At 46.7% G+C, this 21891-nt stretch overlaps 2 protein-coding genes across 3 annotated transcripts in view; one reads left to right on the top strand and one right to left on the bottom strand.

The window, feature by feature from the left end:
* Nucleotides 1-14543, top strand: MORN5 (MORN repeat containing 5). The gene is made up of 6 exons (XM_058038010.1): nucleotides 1-84; nucleotides 386-533; nucleotides 761-872; nucleotides 1719-1850; nucleotides 13098-13212; nucleotides 14436-14543. The coding sequence occupies exons 1-5, from the start codon at nucleotides 38-40 to the stop codon at nucleotides 13190-13192; spliced, it is 534 nt and encodes a 177-aa protein (XP_057893993.1). The 5' UTR covers nucleotides 1-37; the 3' UTR covers nucleotides 13193-13212; nucleotides 14436-14543.
* The window catches only part of LHX6 (LIM homeobox 6), a 21066-nt gene continuing 8479 nt past the window's right edge, over nucleotides 9305-21891 (bottom strand). Inside the window, exons 6-11 of one of the 2 annotated variants that reach the window (XM_058038009.1) lie at nucleotides 21135-21235; nucleotides 20943-21038; nucleotides 19614-19788; nucleotides 18983-19086; nucleotides 16746-17379; nucleotides 9305-10933 (exon numbers count right to left, since the gene is read on the bottom strand). In XM_058038009.1, the coding sequence (XP_057893992.1) occupies nucleotides 17359-17379; nucleotides 18983-19086; nucleotides 19614-19788; nucleotides 20943-21038; nucleotides 21135-21235 (497 nt within the window). In that variant the 3' untranslated portion in view covers nucleotides 9305-10933; nucleotides 16746-17358. Of the gene's footprint in view, nucleotides 10934-13246; nucleotides 13263-15569; nucleotides 17380-18982; nucleotides 19087-19613; nucleotides 19789-20942; nucleotides 21039-21134; nucleotides 21236-21891 lie in introns of those variants that run through there. The other variant, XM_058038008.1, reaches the window with a different exon arrangement.

The following is a 21891-nucleotide window of genomic DNA, read 5'->3' on the forward strand; positions in this document are numbered from 1 at the left end:
GTTGTCCCGGTGACCGGGACGCGCCGTCGGGGCCGCCATGGAGCTGGTGGGGGATCGGTACCTGGGGGGAGTCATGCGCGGCAGGTGCGGCCGGGCACGACGGGGAACACGGAGGGACCGGGAGGGGGCACGTGGGGTGTGGGGAGGGGTGGAAGCGGGGGGACCGGGAAGGGGCGGGGGGGAGCACCGAGGGATGGAGGGCACAGCGGGGTTCACAGGGGACACGTGGGAGCGGGGGTCCGACAGGGAGGGCAGGTGGGGACTGGGAAGGCAGGGGGGTCGCGGGCATTGCAGATGGGCCGTGGGGACAAAGGGGGATTGCAGGGGGCTGGTGGGACCCGGGGGACGCGGAATTGCCACCGTCCACCCCCTCCATCTCTTCCAGGATGGAAGGATACGGCTACTACACGCTGCCCATGGGCACCGAGTACCGGGGCTCGCTGTGGGACGGCATGTTCCACGGGCACGGCGAGCTGCGGCGCCCCACCGGCGGCGCGTACCGGGCGCTCTGGGAGCGCGGGCTGCCCACGCAGGTACGGCCGGGGGGCTGCACCCCGAGGGGTGAAACGCGTGGAGTTCCGAGCCAAGGCCGGGTTTGACCCCTCGGGTGCGTGGGGGAGCCTGCTGGCACCGCAGACGGCATTCCCGACCAAAGGCGATGGAGCCGCGCTGGCCCTGCTGCGGCTCTGCCGGCGCGCCCTGGCCTTGGTTCCGTCCATCCATCATGTTTATTAACTCTGCACTCAAACGCGTTTTGCAGGGGAAATACACTTTTACAGATGGTCTCGAATTCGAGTTGGAAAAATGGCTTTACTGCGACGGCTACGACAGAAGATTCTATACAGAAATCAGCTCTGGTTTTAAACCACCAGGTACTAAATTGCGTTTGCGATCCTGAGAGTCTGGAAGGAATTAAACTAACAACTTTGCTTAAGAAAGATTAATTCAGCTACATGAGTAACATGGAGCAGAAATGCTCTGGCTAATTTCATGCAAGCCTGAGATGCTGCCAGGAGAATGTGGACAGCACCTTCCACCAGCACAGCCTGGGGTGCAGCTCTGCACCCACCGGGGTCTCCTGGGGCAGGACAGGCCTTCATCATCTGCAGCTTTTGACATCCTCATTAACCCCTTCATACCATTCACCCTCACTGCCTCAGCAGGGTGCTCTTGATACAGACAAGTCCAGCAAAAGCAATTATTTTGCATCCGGGGCACCAAATGAGGCTTCAAGCATCTGCCCCACGTAGCCTTTTAGAAGACACCAAAACAGATGTTTGTGTTCAGTCTATGTTTTTGCTAGACTCCTATAATGTTATTTATTTTAGTCAAAAGGTAGGTTTACAAAGGAAAAAAATTGAGTAAAGTCTGTAATTTAATACACACAATACATAGCATATTTTAGTGATGACATGGAGTTGTGTGAAGCCAGCGATTCTCTCTTGGCCCCATTTTGGATTTTAGGGCTGGACTTGTAATGTTAACTTGGTGGGCTGAATCATGAGGAAATCAAAGTGATTGTTTTTTATCACACAATCTTTGTGTGTGCATATTTCCATTTTCATTTTCCCCATCTGCACAATTGATGAAATGTTTTACAAAATTTATTGTGAGGTAACTCTGTTATTTTTATAGCAAACACCATGGAGATGTATATTAGTTATCTTGATCAAAGGCATAAATTAAAAAAAAATTCAAACCTTGTTTTTCCCCTTCAGGCATTGCTCAGCTTACAAATCTGGATCCTCCCAAAATAATCCCAAAAGGTTGTTATGACTGTGGTGATGGATTCTATAACCCCAAAACCAGAATAGTTGTTGACTACAAACGCAAGTTTCTGAGAAATGCAGGTATGATTTCACTTCTTCTGCCAGGTAAACTAAGAAGGGTTTATTATATCTTCTAGGCTGCCTGATTAAAGCCAAAATATAAACAACTCCATGACTTGGTTCTATTATCACTGAGCTAAAATATCTTTAACTTATTTATTTTATCAGTGATTTATGTATCCCCAGAGCGGTACAAATCATATTTTGCAAAATTACAATGAAGTATTCCCAAGCATATATGAATAAATATGTTTTATTGCCATTTGGTATGTTAATCTCAGAAAAATCTTCAGTCTCTCCTGTTATGATCTCAAGCAAGGGAGTGGTTGTGAGGGGCACATCACTGATCCTGAAAGCTGAAAAGCTCCATGTTGTCAAGCAGCAAAGTGCTTAAGCATGTGCTTATCTCTACATGCTAGAATTATTAAAATGAGTCTGGGTTTTACCTTTCTGAAAGAAAGCCTTCACCTTGGAGAGCTGTGTTTGGAGTAGAGTCTGGCAAATACACGGATAGGTCCTCAAATTAATAAACCTTGGGGAAAATGACCAATTACCAAGCCAAAAGAGAAACTTTTCAAATTAAAAGCCACAGAAGATCCCCAAACAATTGACACTGGGATAACTAAAAAAATGTAATCTGACCTGAAAAAAACCCTACTTTGTGTTCTGGCTATTTAATCTTTGTGTTTATCACCTTTTCGGTGCAGAGGGTTTTAAAATGAAACTGATTTCTGAAAACAGCCACCCACCATGCTTTTTCTTTTTTTTCCCCTCAAATGTCCAAATTGCAAAACCTCTTTTTTTTTTCTAGAAAACAGAACATTTCATTTTCAGTGTGCTACAGTTTAACAGTTTTGTTGCTTGGAAACTCCATTTTTCAGCAAATTTACTATTTGTTGTAAAAAAATTCTGCTCTGCTCTACTTTCAAGAGCTTTTGTGAGTGTGCACTGTGATATTGGAGGAGGGAAGTGGGGAGGGGTTAAATGAATTGGAGATACCATCTGCTATAAAATATACCCTGTGATACATGGCCTTAAACGTTGAATAAAAACTGATCTAGATTATTACAAATGGCATTGATCCAAAATACTGGAATGCAGTGGGCCTACTGATGAGGAAGATAAGCAACATGCTTTCCAAAAACACAGGAACCTACACAGATTAGTACAGGAGGGAACGCCTTGGAATTCAATTTATTGTTTTTTAATCTGTTCTTTGAACTCATTGTCCTTTATGACATTTATCTCGAGCCCTACAAATTATACCAATCAATACGGGCCCGGCGGCGCAGCGTGCGGCCTGCCAGAGCACTGGAGATGGGCTTGGCGTGGCCCTTCCAGCCAGGCCTGCACACAAAGTTCAGCTTGTTGATGTGAGGGTGAAGAAGGAATGTGTCATGTAGGCCAGACCCTTCCTCTCGAGAACATGAACACAATTGAAAAGCCCGGCACTTGTTCAACATCAGAGGAACTCCTGCCGCCCCAGGAGAGATGATTCAGGGCACAAGGCCACTGAAGCAAAGAGAAAAGAAAAAAATGTAAAAAAAAAAACCCCAGCTGTAAGCAGAAGAAACTGAGGAAGAGGCTGAGATGACAGGGAACAGATCCAGAATTACTCCATTATAGGTTGGGCAGGAAAGAGCAGGAAAACCTCCAGGCTTCCAGCCAAGTCTTGAAAGCATCAAAAGCAGATGGTAGGAAGCATTCAGGAAGTTCTTACAACAGCTTGACAGGTTTACCAAAATGACACTATCTGCCTCAGCCCTGGCAGCAGGCTTCAGAACACTCCAGGGCTCACCTTTCACCCAGGCCCTATTCTGAAGCCATTGCCAATTGTTCCTGGGCTGTTTGAGGGATCCCTGAGCGTGGCACAGCCTTGGCCCAGCCTGGCACGGCCTTGTCCCAGCCTGGCACAGCCAGGCCCAGCTCCAGAGCAGGGCACAGCATTACCCTGGCAGCTCCTGAGCCTGGCAGGGCCTTGGCACAGCCTGGCACAGCCAGGCCCAGCTCCAGAGCAGGGCACAGCATTCCCCTGGAAACTCCTGAGCCCGCTGGCAGCTCTGCTCGGTGGAGATGAGAGAATGGGGAGCCCCAGGGAGGCTCCTGAGCTCCAAGGTCTGACCCTCATTTTCTCACAGAGCTCTCGCTGCTAGAGCAGCAAAGGCCCCTCCTGAAAACATCAGCAGGCCCAGGGAATGAAATGACAGCAGCAGCTTTGTTAGAGTTTTTATCTAGCAAGCTTTTCCAAATTCTCATTACAGCCTCGCAGTTATTACTCCGTCCCTAAACCTCTGTTTCCTTGGGGATGCTCAAATTTCTCCTGGTTCTCCATGTGTTCTTCAAGCTTTTCTTCTTGCCAGTATTGCGAAGTACGCGAAATTGAGCACATAAATAAGAATGGGAAGGCTCATTTGTAAGAAGATACCTTGTTTATTTTTAATAGATACCGGGACCAGGCTCCTGTTTCACCGGGAGTATTCCTCTTGGTTTTTTCCCCCCCAGAAATAGGACTCTTGGCACCTTTGTAGCAGAGTTTGGTCAATAGAAAGATCGGAAGATTTCCCAATTTTTCAGTGAAAAGTAGAAACTACAAGACATTATTTTTAATGCAAAGCAGAGAGGCACAAGAAGACCTGTGATGTTCAGATTTTAGGCCCTCTAAATATCAGAAAACCCCATAACTTTCAAAGAGAAAATACCATCAAAAAAGGAATTTTTTATACTGAGATGGAAAAGATCTCAGCAGATTTCCTGGGTCACCTGTCTTGATGAAAAGAAAAGATATTTCTGATGAAAATTGCCTTGTTTCTCCTGTGGTTTTCACAGGGATGGGTTAAATAATATAAAACATGCTTTTCCTCATTCTGAGAATATTTATTCTACTATTTTCATATTTCTTCTTCAGGTTTAATTAGTATGGTGCATAGGGGAGCTTCCTGTAGTGCAGTCAGTATTACCTGAAATATATTCGTACCTCTTCCTATAAATCAAGAGCAGAAAGACACAAAATCTGCCTTTTCACTCAGAGCTCAGGCAGGGAACTGAATTAAGAGCAGGATTAGGCCTAGAAGACCAGGACAAGTGTCTTATTAGGAGGGGGTTTGGTGTTGCTGCAGTCCCAAGCCAGCCAGCAATCAGCATTTCTACAAGGCTGAAAGTCTCGTGAAAAGCAGCAGGAAAAATCCTGCTGCTCCAGGAATCATTATGAGCTGAAAAGGTCAAGATTCAAGAACATTATTTTCGTGTAGTTTAGAGAAGTCTGGGGTTAGAACGTGTGAGGTGGTGAGGCTGGCCTGACTCCCCAGGAAAAGGGGCAAAGCCATTTTAATTCTAAGCCTTATTAATCACAGACTTACAATTTCCTCATGTTGTTACCTTGGCATGGAGAACTCATGCTTGGTCTGAAAGAGCTGAGAAGCACAAATATTTTGGACAGTCAGCAATGATGTGTTCAACCATTTCAGGTTTATCCAAATACACAAATCCATGAGAGAAATCTACATTCGGACTTTTTTTCCCTCACAACTCAGATCTGACTCGCACCAAGTGCTCTTTGGGAAATATAGACTTTGACTTGTCTGAAAAATGCAGTTGAGAAACAGCCATAACCACTCAATAATCGCTCAGGGTAATATTTCTATACCTACCCTCATGTACCCCAAACACATGCAGATGTTTGCGTGCTCTTTCTCAGAAACTACTGGAGAATTGGGTGTGGGATGAGGACCTGGCAATTTTTCAGGCCTGGAGTATTTCTGGAAAAAAGACAGCAAATTTAACTTCGAGTCAACTGCAGTGCAGGAAAAAAGATTGACTGCTCTGAGGGATCGTGCACAGAGCTTTATTCCCTGTTCTTCTTTGAAATTGCCTGTTCTGGTGATGGAGGGAGGGGATGAACAGCCTGATTCCAGGCTAGTCCCCCAGTCATTGCCTAAGAATGTGGAGTTGTTTTGGCAGATGCCCTGAGCAAGGAGAGGAAAGCCCCAGCAATACACATACAGAGGGAATATAGTATTTTTGTTCGAATGAATTTAGCTTCCCATAGATTTAAATGTCTACTTATAAGGCAGGACCATTTAATCTTTTGTACATTTGTTTCTTTTTTATTTGACTTAAGATACTGAATTTAGATGAGGTTTAGTTCCTACATATTGAAACTCTTAAAAGCTCTTCAAATAATTGTTCTTTGGATACTTGTTAAGCTAAAGAAATCAGTTTTGATCGGCAGTAAAAGTTCATGCTATTTTAAGTGCAATGCTATAGCTATTTTCTGTTGTATATTTAATCATTTTGAATTATATGTCATGTAAAAGATTTTAGCTCTGGGGCATTTGCCAGATGGCTGATTCTGCATTTCACACAACAAAAGAAATAATGTTTGTGTAAAGCTCTTAAAAATAGTTGGTAATCAGTATATTCTACAACGAATAGGATCCAGACCTGTTTGGAAAAAAACCCCAGCTTTTGCAGAAATTAATTTAGAGGATTTGGTCTCTACCTCTGGGCTCTGAACAAAACAAATTGTGTCTATTGTTTGCTGATTTTGTAACATTTAACAAGTTAACTGGATTGTAAATTTTACTCATTTTTATGTTAAATGCCGTTTATTGCAATCCATTGATCTTTTTCTCTTTACTTTGGCTGACAAACTTATTTCTGAAAGCAGGGTTGTAAAGCAGAGAGCCAATGCTGCTCTCCCTTTACACAAGCAGAGCATATGAATGTGAGTAGCCCTTTGCTTTTCTTGCTACAGCTGCAGTGCTTGTCCTTTTTCCTGCTAGTTCCTCCTTCTGGCCTCTTTGATTCATATTCCTCCAAAATACCACTGCAAAAAAATATTTTCTCTCTCTGCCATGGCATTCAGCTTCTTCTCTTTGCCCACAAGGCTCTACAGAGCTACCTACAAATTCACCCTCAAATTCACCTTCTGGTCTTGTCTCCTCCATCTCCCACATTCCTTTTCCCTTGGATCTAGTTCCAGGACATAGGTTTTTAGCCACACTTATACAATTCCAGTTTTCTGGTACTTGCTTCCCAGACTCTGGGGTTGCCAAAAGCTTTGGAAAATATTACATCCAGAAGCAGGTCAGAAATTGTGTTATAACTCTTTGATCTGGATCTTCAAAGTGTCACTTATCTACCTCTTCCTCTTTTGTTGGTTAGATAGCTTTTGTTCCGATGTCAGAGCTCTGGATCTAAATAATCCCCAATGCTTAACAAATAAATTAATTGAGGAGTCAGATCTCAGCAGGAGGAGAGGCAGAGCCCTGGCAATGTCACAGTGGGACTGCTGAGTGGGCAAGGCAAAGGGCTGGGCAGTGAAGATGGCAGAGACAAACTGAGTCCATTTCAAATGACTCTCCCAGACTCCTATGAGGAGCTGAGGGGGTTTTCTTACCTTTTTTTTTTAGTTTACTCTACCCTAAACACTTTTTAAAATGTTAGGCCAATTTTCCTACCCATCATATGCTCTTTTTGTATCTTTTTATATAGAAATGTGTGAAGATCAAGCACATTTGGATGCCATTGCAAAATTACTATATATGTCTTTCACAGTATCAAAGTCTGCTCAGGTGACAGACAGAGATACTTGGAGACTTCTCATATGAGCAACCAAGCACATTCTTAGATTAAATTTGGCTTACATGTTTTAATCTGAAACATCCTCCATTCAGCAAAATAGATTATGAACCAACATAATTTATATTCCAGGCTGTAGCCAGCAGTGACAATATTAACATTTGCATCATGGTGGAAGTTACTACAGCAATTTCAGTAGCTATAGCTTTTGCAGATATATTGTTCCTTCTGGTTTCCTGGCCTTATCTTTTTGAAAATTGTGGAAGTTTCAGTTCCAAGGAGTGGCATGCCAAGAATAACACCTTTGTTTGGGTGCTAACCATCCTATTGTGAATCCATTAAATGGGTTACACACAACCTTATAGGCACTTACATTCAACATACAGCTCATGTGAAAACAACTTTTACAAGAGATGGAAAGTTCATTTGGGGGCCATTTTGGATTGACAGTAATTAAAAGAGAGTGGAAGGGTGAGAATTTGTGGGTGGAAGCAAAGGTTAATTGAAAACATATTTTCCATTTTCTTGCCAGCCTTGATGTTGGTGGGGTCAGGTGCAGTAAGGAAAGGGGTGCTAGGGACCCGGAGGGGGCAGTGGAAATGGAAGGGGTGTGCCAGGCAGAGCCCATGGCTGAGATGCTATCGCAGCTCCCTGTGATTGTGCAGTGGAAGAACATGATGAACTGCTCTGCGGGTGCTGGGAGGAGTCAGGGATGTGAAAGAATTCCCTGATATTGTTGTTTACAATGGGCTGCGTGTGCTTGGCCCTCTGCAAACAGGGAGGAAGCTCAGCTGCTGCTGGAGGATGGTGTGCTGTAAACACAAACCATCCCAACACACCCCTCAGACCGTGGGCAGCTCTGGGCAGGGCTGACCTCGGCTGTGCCAGGGCTCCCAGGGCTCCCTGTCCCGCTGGTGGCACATGCCAGGGACGCCAGCTCCCCTCCTGGGCTCTCACAGAGCTCACACAGGGGTGACCCCCACTCACATCTCAATTTCTGCCTCCCCTCTTGGGCTCTCACAGAGCTCACACAGGGGTGACCCCCACTCACATCAGGTCCCAACCTGTCCTTGGGCAGGGGAGAGAGCCATGGATCTGAATTTGAGAGTGCACAGCCTCTGAGACATCAGGAACACATACACTGCCAAGACCTAACACAGACAAGGTTTTTAAGGTGAACAATGTCGATTTTCCCCTGTTCAAACCACTGGGGATTCTAATTTAGCAAACTTCTAGGTGTTTTCCTGGGAAAGCAATAGTTAAGAGAAGCCTCCATGACAATCCTGCCAGTGCTGTCAGTCTCAGCTCTGTGCCATGGCAGGCACCTAAGCGTGCAGAGTCCTCAGAAGCCTCTCACAGCTGAGGTTTCCATAAGCAACCCAGAAACATGATAGTTAAAAGCAAATAATTCTAAACTTTGCAATATGCATTTAATATAGCAAGATTAAACGCACCTAAATTACAGTGTGTTCGCATGTCATCCCTTGGAAGCACCCTGAAGCAAGGCCACCCTGAATTTTCAGCTGTTTCTAATCCCAGCTGAGAGATAAATCTGGAATGTGGTATTTGGGGAAATCTCTTCTGCCACTACTTTTAGCCTGAGCATTGCAAAGGAGGCAATGGTTTCATTTTGCAGAGAGCAGAAATCCACTGATTTACGTGGGCTGCACTTTGAGCTCATGTGGGATACACCCAGCAGTGGCTGTAACACCTGTTTGGACCTTGCCAGCATTTGGAACTTCCCCTAAAGCCCCCAGAACAAGGCAGAAACTCGCCAGGCAGCATTTGGTGAGAAGATAAAATTTTGAAATGGGCTGCTTAGAGGAACACATTACACCCTCAGCTTCAGCTGGGGCTGGTTCACCCAAAGAGGCTCCCCAGAGTGACCTGTGGGTGTGGGACAGCGAGGTCAGGACACTTCCCTCCTGTCTAATCACCTTTTGTGGGCTGATGCTGTTTCTGGGGAGCAGTGGTGCAGGTGGCTGCCAGGCTGGCTCCCTGTGCCTGCTCAATGAAAACAGCCTGAATTAATCACCAAAATGACAGAGAGCTGTCCCAGCGTGGGCTGGCTGAGGAGCTCACCCACAATATTCAGGATATATTTAGTGGGTGCTAGAAACTGATCTCATTTTTGATTGAGACACAGGGAAATAATTCAAGAGCTCATCCATTACAATCTTTTGCTGTTTCAGTTTCAAGATTCCAATAATATGTCATTATAATAATGATAATTCACTGACTTTGGAAGAAATAAAATGGGTAACATTTACTAACAGAATAGGGATACACCAGAGCAGTGAAATGCTAAGACAAAGCTTTTTCCCATTACCTTCCAACATCAGCATGGTTAGTCCTCTTTCAGCAAAGTCTGTTCCATCACTGTTTATTCTACTGAGGAAAATCTAAAAAAATGGATAAACTTTTAAAGATAAATACACCGACACAAAATTCAGCACACCACACGAAGAACCCCATTCTACCTAATTGTGCACAGGGTGATAATTTAGCACTGATTAAAGAGTTTGTATTTTTTTCAAATCTTTTTTAAAAGGAAAATTACTTCTGAAGGTGAAGATGTGCTTAGACAATCATATTAACATATTCAAACAATTGTAATTTGCAAAATAGTAATTACAACTCACTATCTGGTAGCATTAATCAAACTTCAAGGTTTAATTCCATTTTAAATATTGATGAAATGTGATTCTCCAATCTAACCCTGGTGTTGCAGGGTTATGGAAGCAGCCAGTGGCAGAAAAAGAGGAACGTGTAGTTAACAAGCAGCTGCCACAAAGAAGGATCGGCATCTGTGATTTAAATTGTTAGCTGCACAGTCAGGTAGAGTGTAAAAAGGGTAGTCAAGAGGCTGTTAAGTCCATTGCTGCCAATTACTAACAATCAGGGAGGAGCTTTAAGACTTGTTCAGTACAATAAACCCAGTTTGTCTTGTTTCAGGGGTTACTACTGAAGAGGTTGCAGCTGCACTGATTCAAATAGCCCTAAAACTACAGTAATTATCAACCAGTCTTCTTTAGTGTGGCAAAAGTATGTTTTACCATAGCTTAACTCTTTACATTCTAATATTTCCCTGCCTCCTCTCCCATAGCCAGCCCTGGAGCCATTCTCATCCCTGGGCTGTGCTTCTTCTCCCTAGCCTGGAGCAATTCTTTCATTTCCCCTTACCTAGACCGAGGAGCAGCTGTACATCACACGGGGCTGGATGGCAGTCCTAGGGATTTACTTCATGTTGAGTCATCCCATCCATTTTTCCTTTTCATGCACAAAGTTGAAATTCACATCTCTCGTTCAGTTTTTACATCTGGTTAAACTCCATGCAGGTTAAGCAGGGCTTATGAACATGTGTTTAATTTGCACAGGCTCAGATCACAAACCAAGACATTTTGGGATCAGTCTGGCAGGGCCAAGATCCTTGGAGTGACTTGTCCTGGTGCTTTCCTGGGAGCCCAGGAAATCCCAAAGTGCAGAACGAGACAATCTGGGCAAACCAAGGGTGTGCTGGAAACCTGTGAAGCCAAGTTAACATCTGCAATTCTTTGTGCTTAAGCCCTTGATGCTCAGCTGAGTGAGAGCTGCCAAGGGCTCAGTCAGCCTCAGGCTGGTTATTTCTGGCACTCAGGTGAGCCAGGTGTGCCCAGCTGCCAGCCAGGCATGGTGATGCACAGCATCTCTAAGTTTTCTTATTCCTTCACCGTGACAGAAACAGACAGAGGTTTCCTTTACATGCAATTATTACAAGCTCAGTTAAACTATCTTTTTGTTTTAGTTAAGGCAATTCCAGCTAAAACCAGGGAGCCACACAGAGTGGACAATATCTGTCACAGGCAAGGCACACGTGATACATCTCCAACACCTCGTGCACAGAACAAAAGCCAGCACGTTGATTATGGCTTGGATGTTGTTTTTAAGAAAGCTGAAGGACCACATTTGCATTCCTGTTGCAGCCCTCGGTGGAATCTGCCTGTGAGAATTGCATGGTCTTTAAGCAAGATTCTGTGCTCATGTTTTTAATTTCCCTTTTAGCATATTTTTTTCAGCATCTATTTTCACCTACTTTACACCCAAATTAGAAACGTGCCATTAACAGGATATTTTGTTATGGATCTGTGGGTCTCTAAGGAATAAAAAAAAAAATCAGTGAAACACAGAAAGAGCTGAACTTAGCTATTTCATCCAAATGATGACTATTTTGCAGTCATTACAGCAAGCACCTTGGCACCATTCCTGCCTGCACCAGGGTGCCAGCAGAGCTGGGTGTGAGCAGCACCTCAGGTGTGCACCCAACCCTCAGCCAGCAAGGAGAGAAAAGGGAGGGCAGCATGAAAAAAAAAAGGAAGAAAAAATAAAGGCAAAGCTTGATTCACAAGCCATCACAGGATCAACCTCCAGATTTGCGCATCTGAATTTGTCACAAACCCCTCTGGAAACTTCTTAACCTAACACTTCATTCCCAGCACCTTCCTACCCTTTGCATTTCAAACGCTCCTCTGTACTTCAGCATAAAGGTACAACTCCTCAATCAAAAAATCTCCACGAAAATCTGACTCCTAGAGAAGCAACATGCTTCCTTCTCCATTTTGTTTGACCTGCCCAGGCAGGGGGCTCAGCAGGGTGAAAAATGGGACCGTGATGGTCCCAGGGGTGACACCCCCTCATCTGCTCTTGTACGTAACAAGGGCTGCCACAAACCCTCAACATTCAGATTTTTACACACATCACAAACAGCTAATATGAATTTGTTAAGACAGTGGTAAACACAAGAAGCAGCTCGAATATATTTCATTTGTATAAAAATAAATACAGGTATTGTTGTAAGTAATACTTTGATTTTTTTTTTCCCAAGGCTTTTTGAAGTTTGTTTTTCCTGGTTTAATACACAGATCTCTTTTCTCCTACACAAACACAAAGGAAAAGGCTGCAGAACAGTTTTTGGAGACAAGACAATTTAAATCCCTGAAATTAAGAAGCCACAACTTAACATTCACCAAGCTATTTTTTTGTAAATCATGCAGAAAATTACTATTCAAACTTTGCTGGTCAGTTGTTTTTTCCTACATTGTCTTTGCTTTTATTTTCTTTCCACACTGTCATTATGCTCTCAGAATAAATACGACAGACATGAATACTAACAAGGGACACAGGAGTTGGTCTAAAATATCTCTCAGCCACTACATCAGCTTATCAATACCTGCAACAACATACATCCCAGAAACAGCATGGAAAGAAAAGCTCCAAGACAAGAACCTGGCACTTTACTGACAATTTTTCTTTACCTTCACTTTTTATAAACCAACAAGCAACACAGCCAGAGTATTTTAAAAAAGCCTACCTTCATTTCTGGTAGTTTCAGCATTTCTCCTGCATGTTTTGCCCAAAAAGGCAAAATGTAAAATCTGTGCATGTAAATCTCGTGGCTCACCCAAGCTAAGCTGATCAAACAGATGAAAATCAGTCCTTGCCACAGAGCCAGTGCCTCCTGCCTTGACAAATTCCCACACAACAGCACACGATCTTTTAAACAAACACCAAAAAAAAAAGTGTTCTAAGATATGCCAATGGCTAAAAAATTATTTATTTTTCAAGGGAAAAATGGCTTGTTTGACTGGAGCCCAGGGGTGCAAGGAGCAGTGTGGCACAGGGATATTTAAGGTTCCTTTCTCTCCCTTTCAGACGATGATGAGCATGAATGGATCCTTCGGACCTGCCGGAAAGCCTGGGATTTAACAGCTGAGGAGCAACCAAAACCATCACACAGCCTCTCCTAGACAATATTCCAGCAAAGCAGGTAATCTGATTCACAATAAATGCAATTTGTCCTCGTGGATTTGTCTCACCCTTTCCCTCGACAGGAATATAATCTTTCTGTCATCTTTGTCAGCTCAAAGAAAAATGGAAATAATCATTTAATCAGTCATGCTGAGCAAAAGCCACGGCAAAAAAGCTGACTGTACTCACAATAATATTCCTGAGAGGTGTGCAGTGTAGTATATATAAACATTATTAAGCCTGAAAACAATTTGTTAAAAAGAGTGCCTCGGATTCGGTGTTGAAGTCATTCAAATCCATCTTAATCAACATTATTTTCCCAGATTTTAGTTAGCTGTCCTGGTGAATTCCTTTCCTCTCTTTTTGCTCAGTACTTTGATATTGATTGATCATTGTAATAATGTACACCAGAGGTATTCTTTAATGACGGGTTTGCTAACTAGGAAATTATATCCATTTACTACGAACGTTTGTTGAACTCTCCTGAAGCCAGAGTTTAACAAAATAATAAAAGAGGAAAACTGGGTGGGTTGCTGCTTGATTAGTAAGCCAGAAAGTATTTAAAAATAAAATAAAATGGAATTACATCATTTTCTGGATGTAAGTGCCAGCACTTCTACTTGCATTAACTTTATTTATTACACAAATAAGACATTTACAAAGCACAACATTAAAAGTATGTAACAAAACAGACAAATTGGTTTTACAAAAAGTGCTTACAATTTTGTTTTACTTTTTTAAAATAAATATTAGTCTTGACTGTCCACTCATTCAGAGAAAAATTTTTTTAACCATTGTAGCCAAGACATGCAGAATTGCAACATGCTACAACAAAATGATTGGCAGATGAAATAAAACTGGTGTTTAGTTGGCATCCTACAGATAAATCACTGATAGTAGTGCAGGATTGGTTCCCACTCCCCGTCCCAACGAGTGAGTTCTGTAAGCACCTTTAGCTCGGGCATTGGGCTGACAGCATGAGCCAGGAAAAACCACTGGAGATAAAAGCTGAAACCATCCCACTGCCAGAGCCGAGCTCTGTTAGTCACCTCATTAAACTGGAGTGAAGAGCCTTTCCCTGGCTGTCTTCAGTGGATTCTGTCTGCAAAAGGGTTTGTAAATAGCAACTGGAAAAGTTTAGTGCGTGGAGTCTGCATTGCTGCACCAGAACCCATCTGGCAATTACTGAATAAACTAAGAAAATGAGAATGACTTTAATTTTATTTTTTTTTAAATCCACAGACAGGAGATGAATGCAAATGACCTGAGATAAGGTTTGGTTCAGTGGCAACAGTCAGTGTGAAATATGTTGTGAAACAATGTATTGAATAAATTAGAAGATTTCTTACATTCTTGGTACAGTTGAGTATTTTCCATACACATAATTAGCTCTAAAACTGCACAAGCTGAATTGCTTCCAGTTTTTGCAAACAATTTGGGCTTAATATAAACAGAGCCTGATTTCTGAATTAGCAAAGCTGCTCCTGGCTACTTATGGGGGGAAGTGCCCCGAGCACAGTCTGTGGTGAGCCCACATCCCTGGAGAGAAACACCAACATTCCCTGGGCCCTGCCATGGCACTGCTTACAGACCCTTGGATATCCAGGACATTCCCAAGTGGGGCTTTTCTGATCAAGTTGGTATTTAGCAAATACATATTTCATAGTTTCCCTTTCACTGCATTGCCAAGACAGAAGGGAGAAACACATCAAACCCTTTTCTCCCTCAACAGAGCAGTTGTGGCAGTCTCAGAGACTGTGGGATGTCAGGGCAAGTTGCAGCCTGAATCTCTCCTTCTGTGTCAAATGGAATAACTACCCATTCCTTTATGGCACTAATTCCACAACTAAATGGTCATTAGGATGTGCAAGCACAAATGGAGAACAAAGTCAGGCCCTGGTGACCCCCCACGAGCACCTCAGGGCTGACACAGCAACCACCTCAGCCTGTGATGACAAACACTCACCAACAGCCAGCCAGGGGAGCACTCAGCCTTCCCTCATTCTATGAAAAGGACAAAAAGGATGCACCTGGAACACCTGGAGCACCTGGTGACTGTCCCCTCCCTGGGGGACACCTCTGCAGAGGTGGCTCCAGTCAGGGCAGGCGTGTGGCAGCACCTCGTCACTGGTGACACTCTGGAAATGGTCACTCACACATCTGGAGGTGACAATAACATTTTGTGGACTTAATTCCCCTCTCTCCTTTCAAATGTTACTTTGAGTTGGGACTAGAGCTGCTGGCTGCAGTTTGGCAGGTACTGGCCCAGCTGTCTGAGGTAGTGCCATCACTCTCAGTACACAGACACACACAGGAGGGTGTGTGTGAGTGTATGTGTTTTTGCTCCAACCAATATCAAAGTGATATTGCTCCAACCAATATCAAAGTGTACTCAGTTCCTTCCCAAGCCAAGAGATCTCAGTGGCCCCTCAGCAGCCATCCCCATCTCCCCACGCTGCTCCCAGGGCGTTCCTGTGGCTCAGGGCAGCCTGTCTGGCTGCTGGTGTCACACAGAGCTCAGGGACATGGCAGGAGAAGGCTCCCCACGGGTGCAGTGTGGGCTGCCCAGAGCTGGGGATGGCCCCCACCTGGATTGATCCAGGATCTCCCGCAGAGGAGAACACAAGTATCTACAGTTCCCATCAAAAACAAGTTATGTAACAGATGGATTCCCATCTCCTGCTCCTCGGGCATGGCTCAGTCACGTCCCTCACTGCTGTGCCTCAGGGGAGGCTTTCACATTCTTGGAAGAGCAGCCTCACAGACACTTCACAGCAGGACAGACCCACGTGCTTGCACGGAGAGAGCTTTTGTTACAGACCTGCTCCTGGCTCGGTGCAAACTGAGGAGGGCTGGCAGAGGTCTCGTTTACTTTTCATTATTACCATCAGTGAAGGATGGGATGGTTTTGGAGTCCTTTTCCTGACTTGGGGCCAGAGTGCTGAGCACTTCCTGTGAGCCCAGCCGTTCTCCGGGGATGCACCCTCATCCCAGGGCCTGGGACAGCCCAACCCCAGCAAGGGAGACCAGGGGGGCAGAGGGGATCAGAGCCAGGCTGCCAGACTAAGGAACATCCCCTTGCTGTCCGCTTGGCTACTGATGGTTCCTGCTGGCCTTACTGTGGCTTTCACCTTTTTAACTCCAGTTTCTACCCAGCTCTTCCCACTGACTGAACTTGAGTCCACAGCAGTGCAGAACATTTCTACACCTTTATCCCACCTTCCATCGAGCATTTCCCAGTCCCAGAGTATGGATTGTCTGAGAGTTTTCTGTAGGTACATTCTGAAATCACCCATTTGTGATCCAATATGACTCCAAGGAAATAAAGTAGCTTGTTAATAAAGAACAAGAGTAAAAAACTTAAAAAAAAAAAAATTGGCAGATGGCTGTGAGAGGAGAGAGATATTCAGTGTTCTAAGAACAAGTCAGCAATCAAAAACTTCAGGGTGCTAAACCTGGCTCTGCCACCAACCCTCATGGTTCCTCTCAGTTTAGGACATCTCTGCTTCCCCTCCTATAAAACGGGGGGAAAAAACACTAAGATTTACTTACCTTTGAGTGATCAAAGGACATGTGATTCTAAAGCACTTTGAGGAGGAAGAAAAACTGCCTATTTCCAGCTGGCATCATGTTTTCCACTCATTGGAGTCTCAGCTACCTGCGAGTTTGGCTCAGGCAGGTCTGTCTATACATCGAGTTGCTGAGCCAAAAAGCCAATTTCGGATTTCACACAAGCGAGTGGAAAGAAGGAGGGATGTCCAGGAACTGCTTCACTGGTGCAAGAAGAGAATCAGGCCAAACCACGAAAATTCCTCCTTCCTTTGTGTCCAGAGGCGATCATCGACCGCCCTGAGACTCGGCGTGTTCCGGGCTGTTCGTATCCCGTGGGTTTGGGAGCAAGACTTGCAAGCACAGCAGAGTCACCAGTTTTGACTGTGTCTGGCACTGCCTTGGAGAGACTCACGGTCATTCTACAAGTCCACAAGAAACAAGTGTAAAATGTGACTGTGCACTCAACACACACATACACAGAGTGTCGCTGGAGGAGTCGGAGCGGGCGCGAGGTGCTGCTCAATGGAGGAGCTGAGAGTGCTGGGGCTGAGCTGCTCCCGCGGGGCCGGGCGCTGCCAGCGGCTCAGGGGCAGCTGAGGAAGAGTCCTCGCAGTCAGTACTGGAAGAGGATGACCTGGGGGGAGAAGGGGGGTGTCAGCAGCACAGCCCTGGCCATGGCCGAGTGCTGCAGGGAGCAGCAGAACGGGCTTTGCTGGGGCAGCCACCTCCTCTCAGAGGGAAAACCCTCTCTGGATGTGCCCTCTGTCCAGGAGCTGCCAGCCCTGCCTGGGGAAGGAGCCACCACTGAGGAGCCCAGGTGGGAGGTGACAGGAGACACCTTCGGCTGCGGAACCAAACACAACCAGGCAGCACCCCAAAAACAGCATTTCATTCATCTGTGCTGGGATAGAGCAGCTACCCAAAAGGGACAGAGGCCATGCCCAGCAATCCTGAGTGCCCCCCTCACTCAGTGACCAGCACAGGCTGCCCTCCAACACTGCACTGTCCAGGGGAAGCAGCTGCTGGGCTGCTCACAGCTCAGCTCTCACCAGCCACTGCTCTGGGCACCCCCAGAGGAGTGGGGCGCTGCCCCACACACACTCAGCATGGAAATGTGTTTTCCCAGGATCTCAGCTATCTCTGCTTTCAAAGATTTTTGGATGTGGGGAAAAAAAAAAGCTACTTCAGTTTTCAGGAATTCAACATGCAAGAGATTGTTTAGGAAAGGATCTGGTTGGGGGGCAGCTCCGTGTCCTGAGAACCTTGTTCTGCAACAGCTGTGAGCCAGTAATTGCATTTAAATCAGGAGCTGCTTGCTGCAGTGAAGCCTCCCTAACAACAGCACAGGACTGTATAATATTATCTGAAAACTCTGCAGCTTGCTGGCACATATGACAAAATGGTAGAATTTAGACTGAGAAAGTTTCTTTGCTGTGCCACTGCTTCTGTCGATTAAAACAGAGCTCAATGAGCTGCTGCACTGAGAAGAGAGAGATCTGAAAAGAGAGGTGCTGATAACTTCTAACATTAAAGACAAAAGCCAAAACCACCCTGAGTTGCCAAAGCTCAGTGTTCCCTCAGAAGGAACTCACTGAAACTGGGGTCCTAAATAAAATCTTCCAAACCTAAGCATGTTTGAGAAATCTTGCCCCAATAAGCTGTGTGTTAGAACAGATACTGTAAAAGCTGAAGAGAAAAATATCAACATGCAATATTTTCTCCTGGCCAGATATTGTGAAATAACATTCCTACTTCAGATATTGTAACATCCAGTTGTTATTATTTTTAAGCAATACTGCAACCCACAAGAAATTAATCTTTTTTGTTAACTCGTGGAAAACTGGGAAGTTAGCACATGCCAGAGGTCCCCCTGCTCCGTTGTTCACAGGTGCTGCTCACACTGACCACACATGCAGACATCTGAGGAACGGAGCAGGCAGAGCTCAGGGCAGGGGAAAGCAGGGAGGATCCAGCAGGAGGATGTGAGAGCCCTCAGTGGATGCAGGCACAGAGTCCCAGCAGGTCACAACAGTGAAAGGGAAAACACAGTGATGCCATTTTGACCAACAGTGGGTACATCTAGGACCCCCAACACCACGGGAAGACACAGGGGTGGGTGGCAGCTGTGGAGGTCATGGAGAAGCAGTGATGCTGACAGGAGACAGCAATGAAGTTACACACAAATCTTTGCTACAGCGAGGGCTGGCCCCAGAGCCTGGAGCAGGGACTACATTTACCTTCTCACCCCGATTAGACAGTGGTCCTTCCATATCTGCTTTGAGGTGCACTGGTGGAGCAGTGTAGGGAAGTCTACAGTGCACTTGTCCACACTGTACCTGACCTGTGGATGAGAAGGGGCTTCAGCCTCTGTTACTGCAAACAACACAGCCCAGAGCCCACAGCCCACAGCAACAGAACCCACAGCAATACAGCCCACAGCACAGCCAGTCCCACCGGGACACGGGGGAGCAGGCGGGGCTGGGGCACAGCCCTCACCCTGTGGGGAGAAGCCTCACAAGAGCCACAGAGCCAAAACCTCTGTCCAGGCATGACCAAAGCTGCCCATCACTCACAAATCATCACCCAAATCATTTCACTCGGAACAGAGAATGCAACTCTGCTGTCCTGAGCAGGAAGGAGACCACCGAGCCCCACAGGGCACCCCCACAGCTCTTCTCCCTGACACAGAGAGCACAGGAGGGCCGAGGACCAGGCAGTGAAACCCAAACCCAAGGGCAAAGCTGATCAGACACGAGGAGGAGCAGCAGCAGGGGCACCATCCCCGCACCCGCAGCACCGGGAGGGTTTTGGCAGCCCAGCCCAGCCCCAGCCCTGTCCCAGCCCTGTCCCAGCCCTGCCATCCCTCACTTTCGATGTATCCGTGCAGCGTCACCATCCGGGCCCGCTCGGGGCTGCTGAAGGGCGAGTAGTGGATGTCATCGGACAGCGAGGAGGGGATGCGGGACGGGGGCGCTCCCGAGGGCGGCACCGTGTGCTGCGGGGTGTGTTTTTTATGGCGGGCTCTGCAGTTTTGAAACCAAACCTGAAAAGAGAGCAGCGAGCGCTGTGACAGCTGAGAGACAGCTGGGTTAAAATGTGGTCCTTCACCATCCTGTCCTTGGATGGGTGTTTCTTCCAAGTTTTTACCAAAGGGATGAAAAGCAGCAGATATGAGATTTCTAATCAAATCTCTCTGCTTCTAATTAAAGGAGTAGTTTGGGAATTCCATCCTAGAGTTAAAACAGGTATGGAAAGGGATTTTTTGCTTAAGAGGTGATCTTTTTCCTATGCTTTAATTTCTGAAAGATAGCTGTGAGTAAAAACTTCTCCAAGACTGAGTGAAGATCAGCTCTCCAAGGCAGGGCACCCTGGACCATAGAGAAGGAAACAGTCTAAGCATTTGATAAATTGTTTCCTGTTTAAAGTGCCTTTAAGAAACATCCACATAAAAAATCAGTCAGTGTGCAGCCTGCTTGATCTTTGCTAAATGAAGAATCTCAATAACAGAGGTTCAAGCCAGATTTTCACACACAAAATTTAAAAGTGTCATTGGCAAAACAATCTCGGATGAAAGCCCCAAATTTGTTTCAACCACTCGTGTTTTTATTGTATGCAGAAAGTGTGTGTGCAGAACCTTACAGTGATGAGTACAAACGTCACCAAGAGGCAGAGCTGTGTGGGAGCTGCAGAGGGGACACTTCTCGGTCCCTACAACACCACCTGCCCTTCCCTCCTGCATCAAGGTGGGAGCTTCCCTGCCACACTGTCCCCTGGAGCTGCAAAATTCCTTTTTCTTTCAACTTCTCCATGCCAATGATCCCTGACTCTGCCTCTGTGGCTCCCACACTCCCGGCTGGGACAGAGCTCAGCTCCAGGACCTGCTGCTAACAGCAGCTTTCCCACCCAGTGATTTACTGTGCACGGCTGGGGCTGTTGAGGCTTTGATTCATTGCATCATAAGAGGGAAAAACAAATAGAAAACCCACGAGCGAGACAGAGCAGGAGCGGCGCTGGCACTGCTGTGGGAGCAGAGCTGGCACCGGGGAGGCAGCTCGGAGTGCTGGATGGATGCTGAGGAGCCTGGGGCTGTGGGAGTGAGCCCCGGCTGGTGCCAGCCCCCAGGTGCCCCTGCCTGCCCATGGTGGGCAGCCCTGCTGTCCCTGCCTGCCCAGCCTGCCCATGGTGTCCCTGCCTCACCTGAATGACTCTGCGGCTCAGCCCCGTCATGTCCGCCAGCTTCTGCAGCGTTTGTGCGTCGGGGTTGTTGTCCTGAGCGAACTGTGCCTGCATCACCTGCGGGGAGAGGAGAGCAGAGCAGAGCAGAGCAGAGAGGGCTCGGGGGAGGCTGGGGAGCCCCGGCCCCGCAGCCCCCCGGCCCTCCCGCCTCACCTGCAGCTGCTCGGCCGTGAAGGAGGTGCGGGCTCTCTTGGCTGGCTTGGGCTGGCTGTCCTGCTCCGAGGGCACAGCCCCCTCCAGCGTGATCCCATTGCCTGCAGGAGAGAACCCTCTGAGGCACAGGGCAGAGCCTGCCTGCCCCACCACCTGCAGCAGCTGCTGCTCTGGGGGACACCGCACCTGGTGGCACCACAGCCTGGGACACCCAGGGCATCCCCTCAATGGAGGGACAACAGCCCTGGCACCACAGCCTGGCACAGCCAAAGCACCTCCTGCTGCAGTGGGAGCTGAAGGACTGGAGCCAGCACGGCCACCCAGGAGCTGCCCTGGGCTGCTGGGCCCCTCCACACACTGGGAAGGAGAAACAACCATTCCCCAAGAGTTTACTGTGGAATGAAGAAAAATGCAGCGAGTGGTGGAAGCCACAGGGAGTACGGGGAGGCAGCAGCAGGAAGAGGTCGAGGTGGTGTGTGAGGGCAAGCACTGATGTCCCTCTGGCCCTGACTCCCAATCACCCCTTGGCCACATTCTCCAGGGAGTGGCTGGGAGGGGACCCTGTCCCTGCCAGGCTCACCCACATCCATCACTCCTGCCCCTTGCTGCCCCCTGTGACCCCGTTTTCCCTGGTGGGCGCTGCCTCCATCACTCCTTCAATTTGCTCAGAGCATCTCAATGGGCTCCTTGCTCCTTTCCCCAGCCCCAAACTGTCCCAGCACCTTCACCTTCCTCTTCCTCCTGGGTCCCAGAGCAG

The sequence above is a fragment of the Melospiza georgiana genome, chromosome 20, assembly GCF_028018845.1.
Source record: "Melospiza georgiana isolate bMelGeo1 chromosome 20, bMelGeo1.pri, whole genome shotgun sequence".
Taxonomy (NCBI): Eukaryota; Metazoa; Chordata; class Aves; order Passeriformes; family Passerellidae; genus Melospiza; species Melospiza georgiana.

Coding starts and splice junctions, on each gene's coding strand:
- MORN5 (XM_058038010.1), top strand. CDS start 38: ATGGAGCTGGTGGGGGATCGGTACCTGGGGGGAGTCATGCGCGGCAG. Junction 534..760: donor AGCGCGGGCTGCCCACGCAG/GTACGGCCGGGG, acceptor CGCGTTTTGCAG/GGGAAATACACTTTTACAGA. Junction 1,851..13,097: donor CAAGTTTCTGAGAAATGCAG/GTATGATTTCAC, acceptor TCTCCCTTTCAG/ACGATGATGAGCATGAATGG.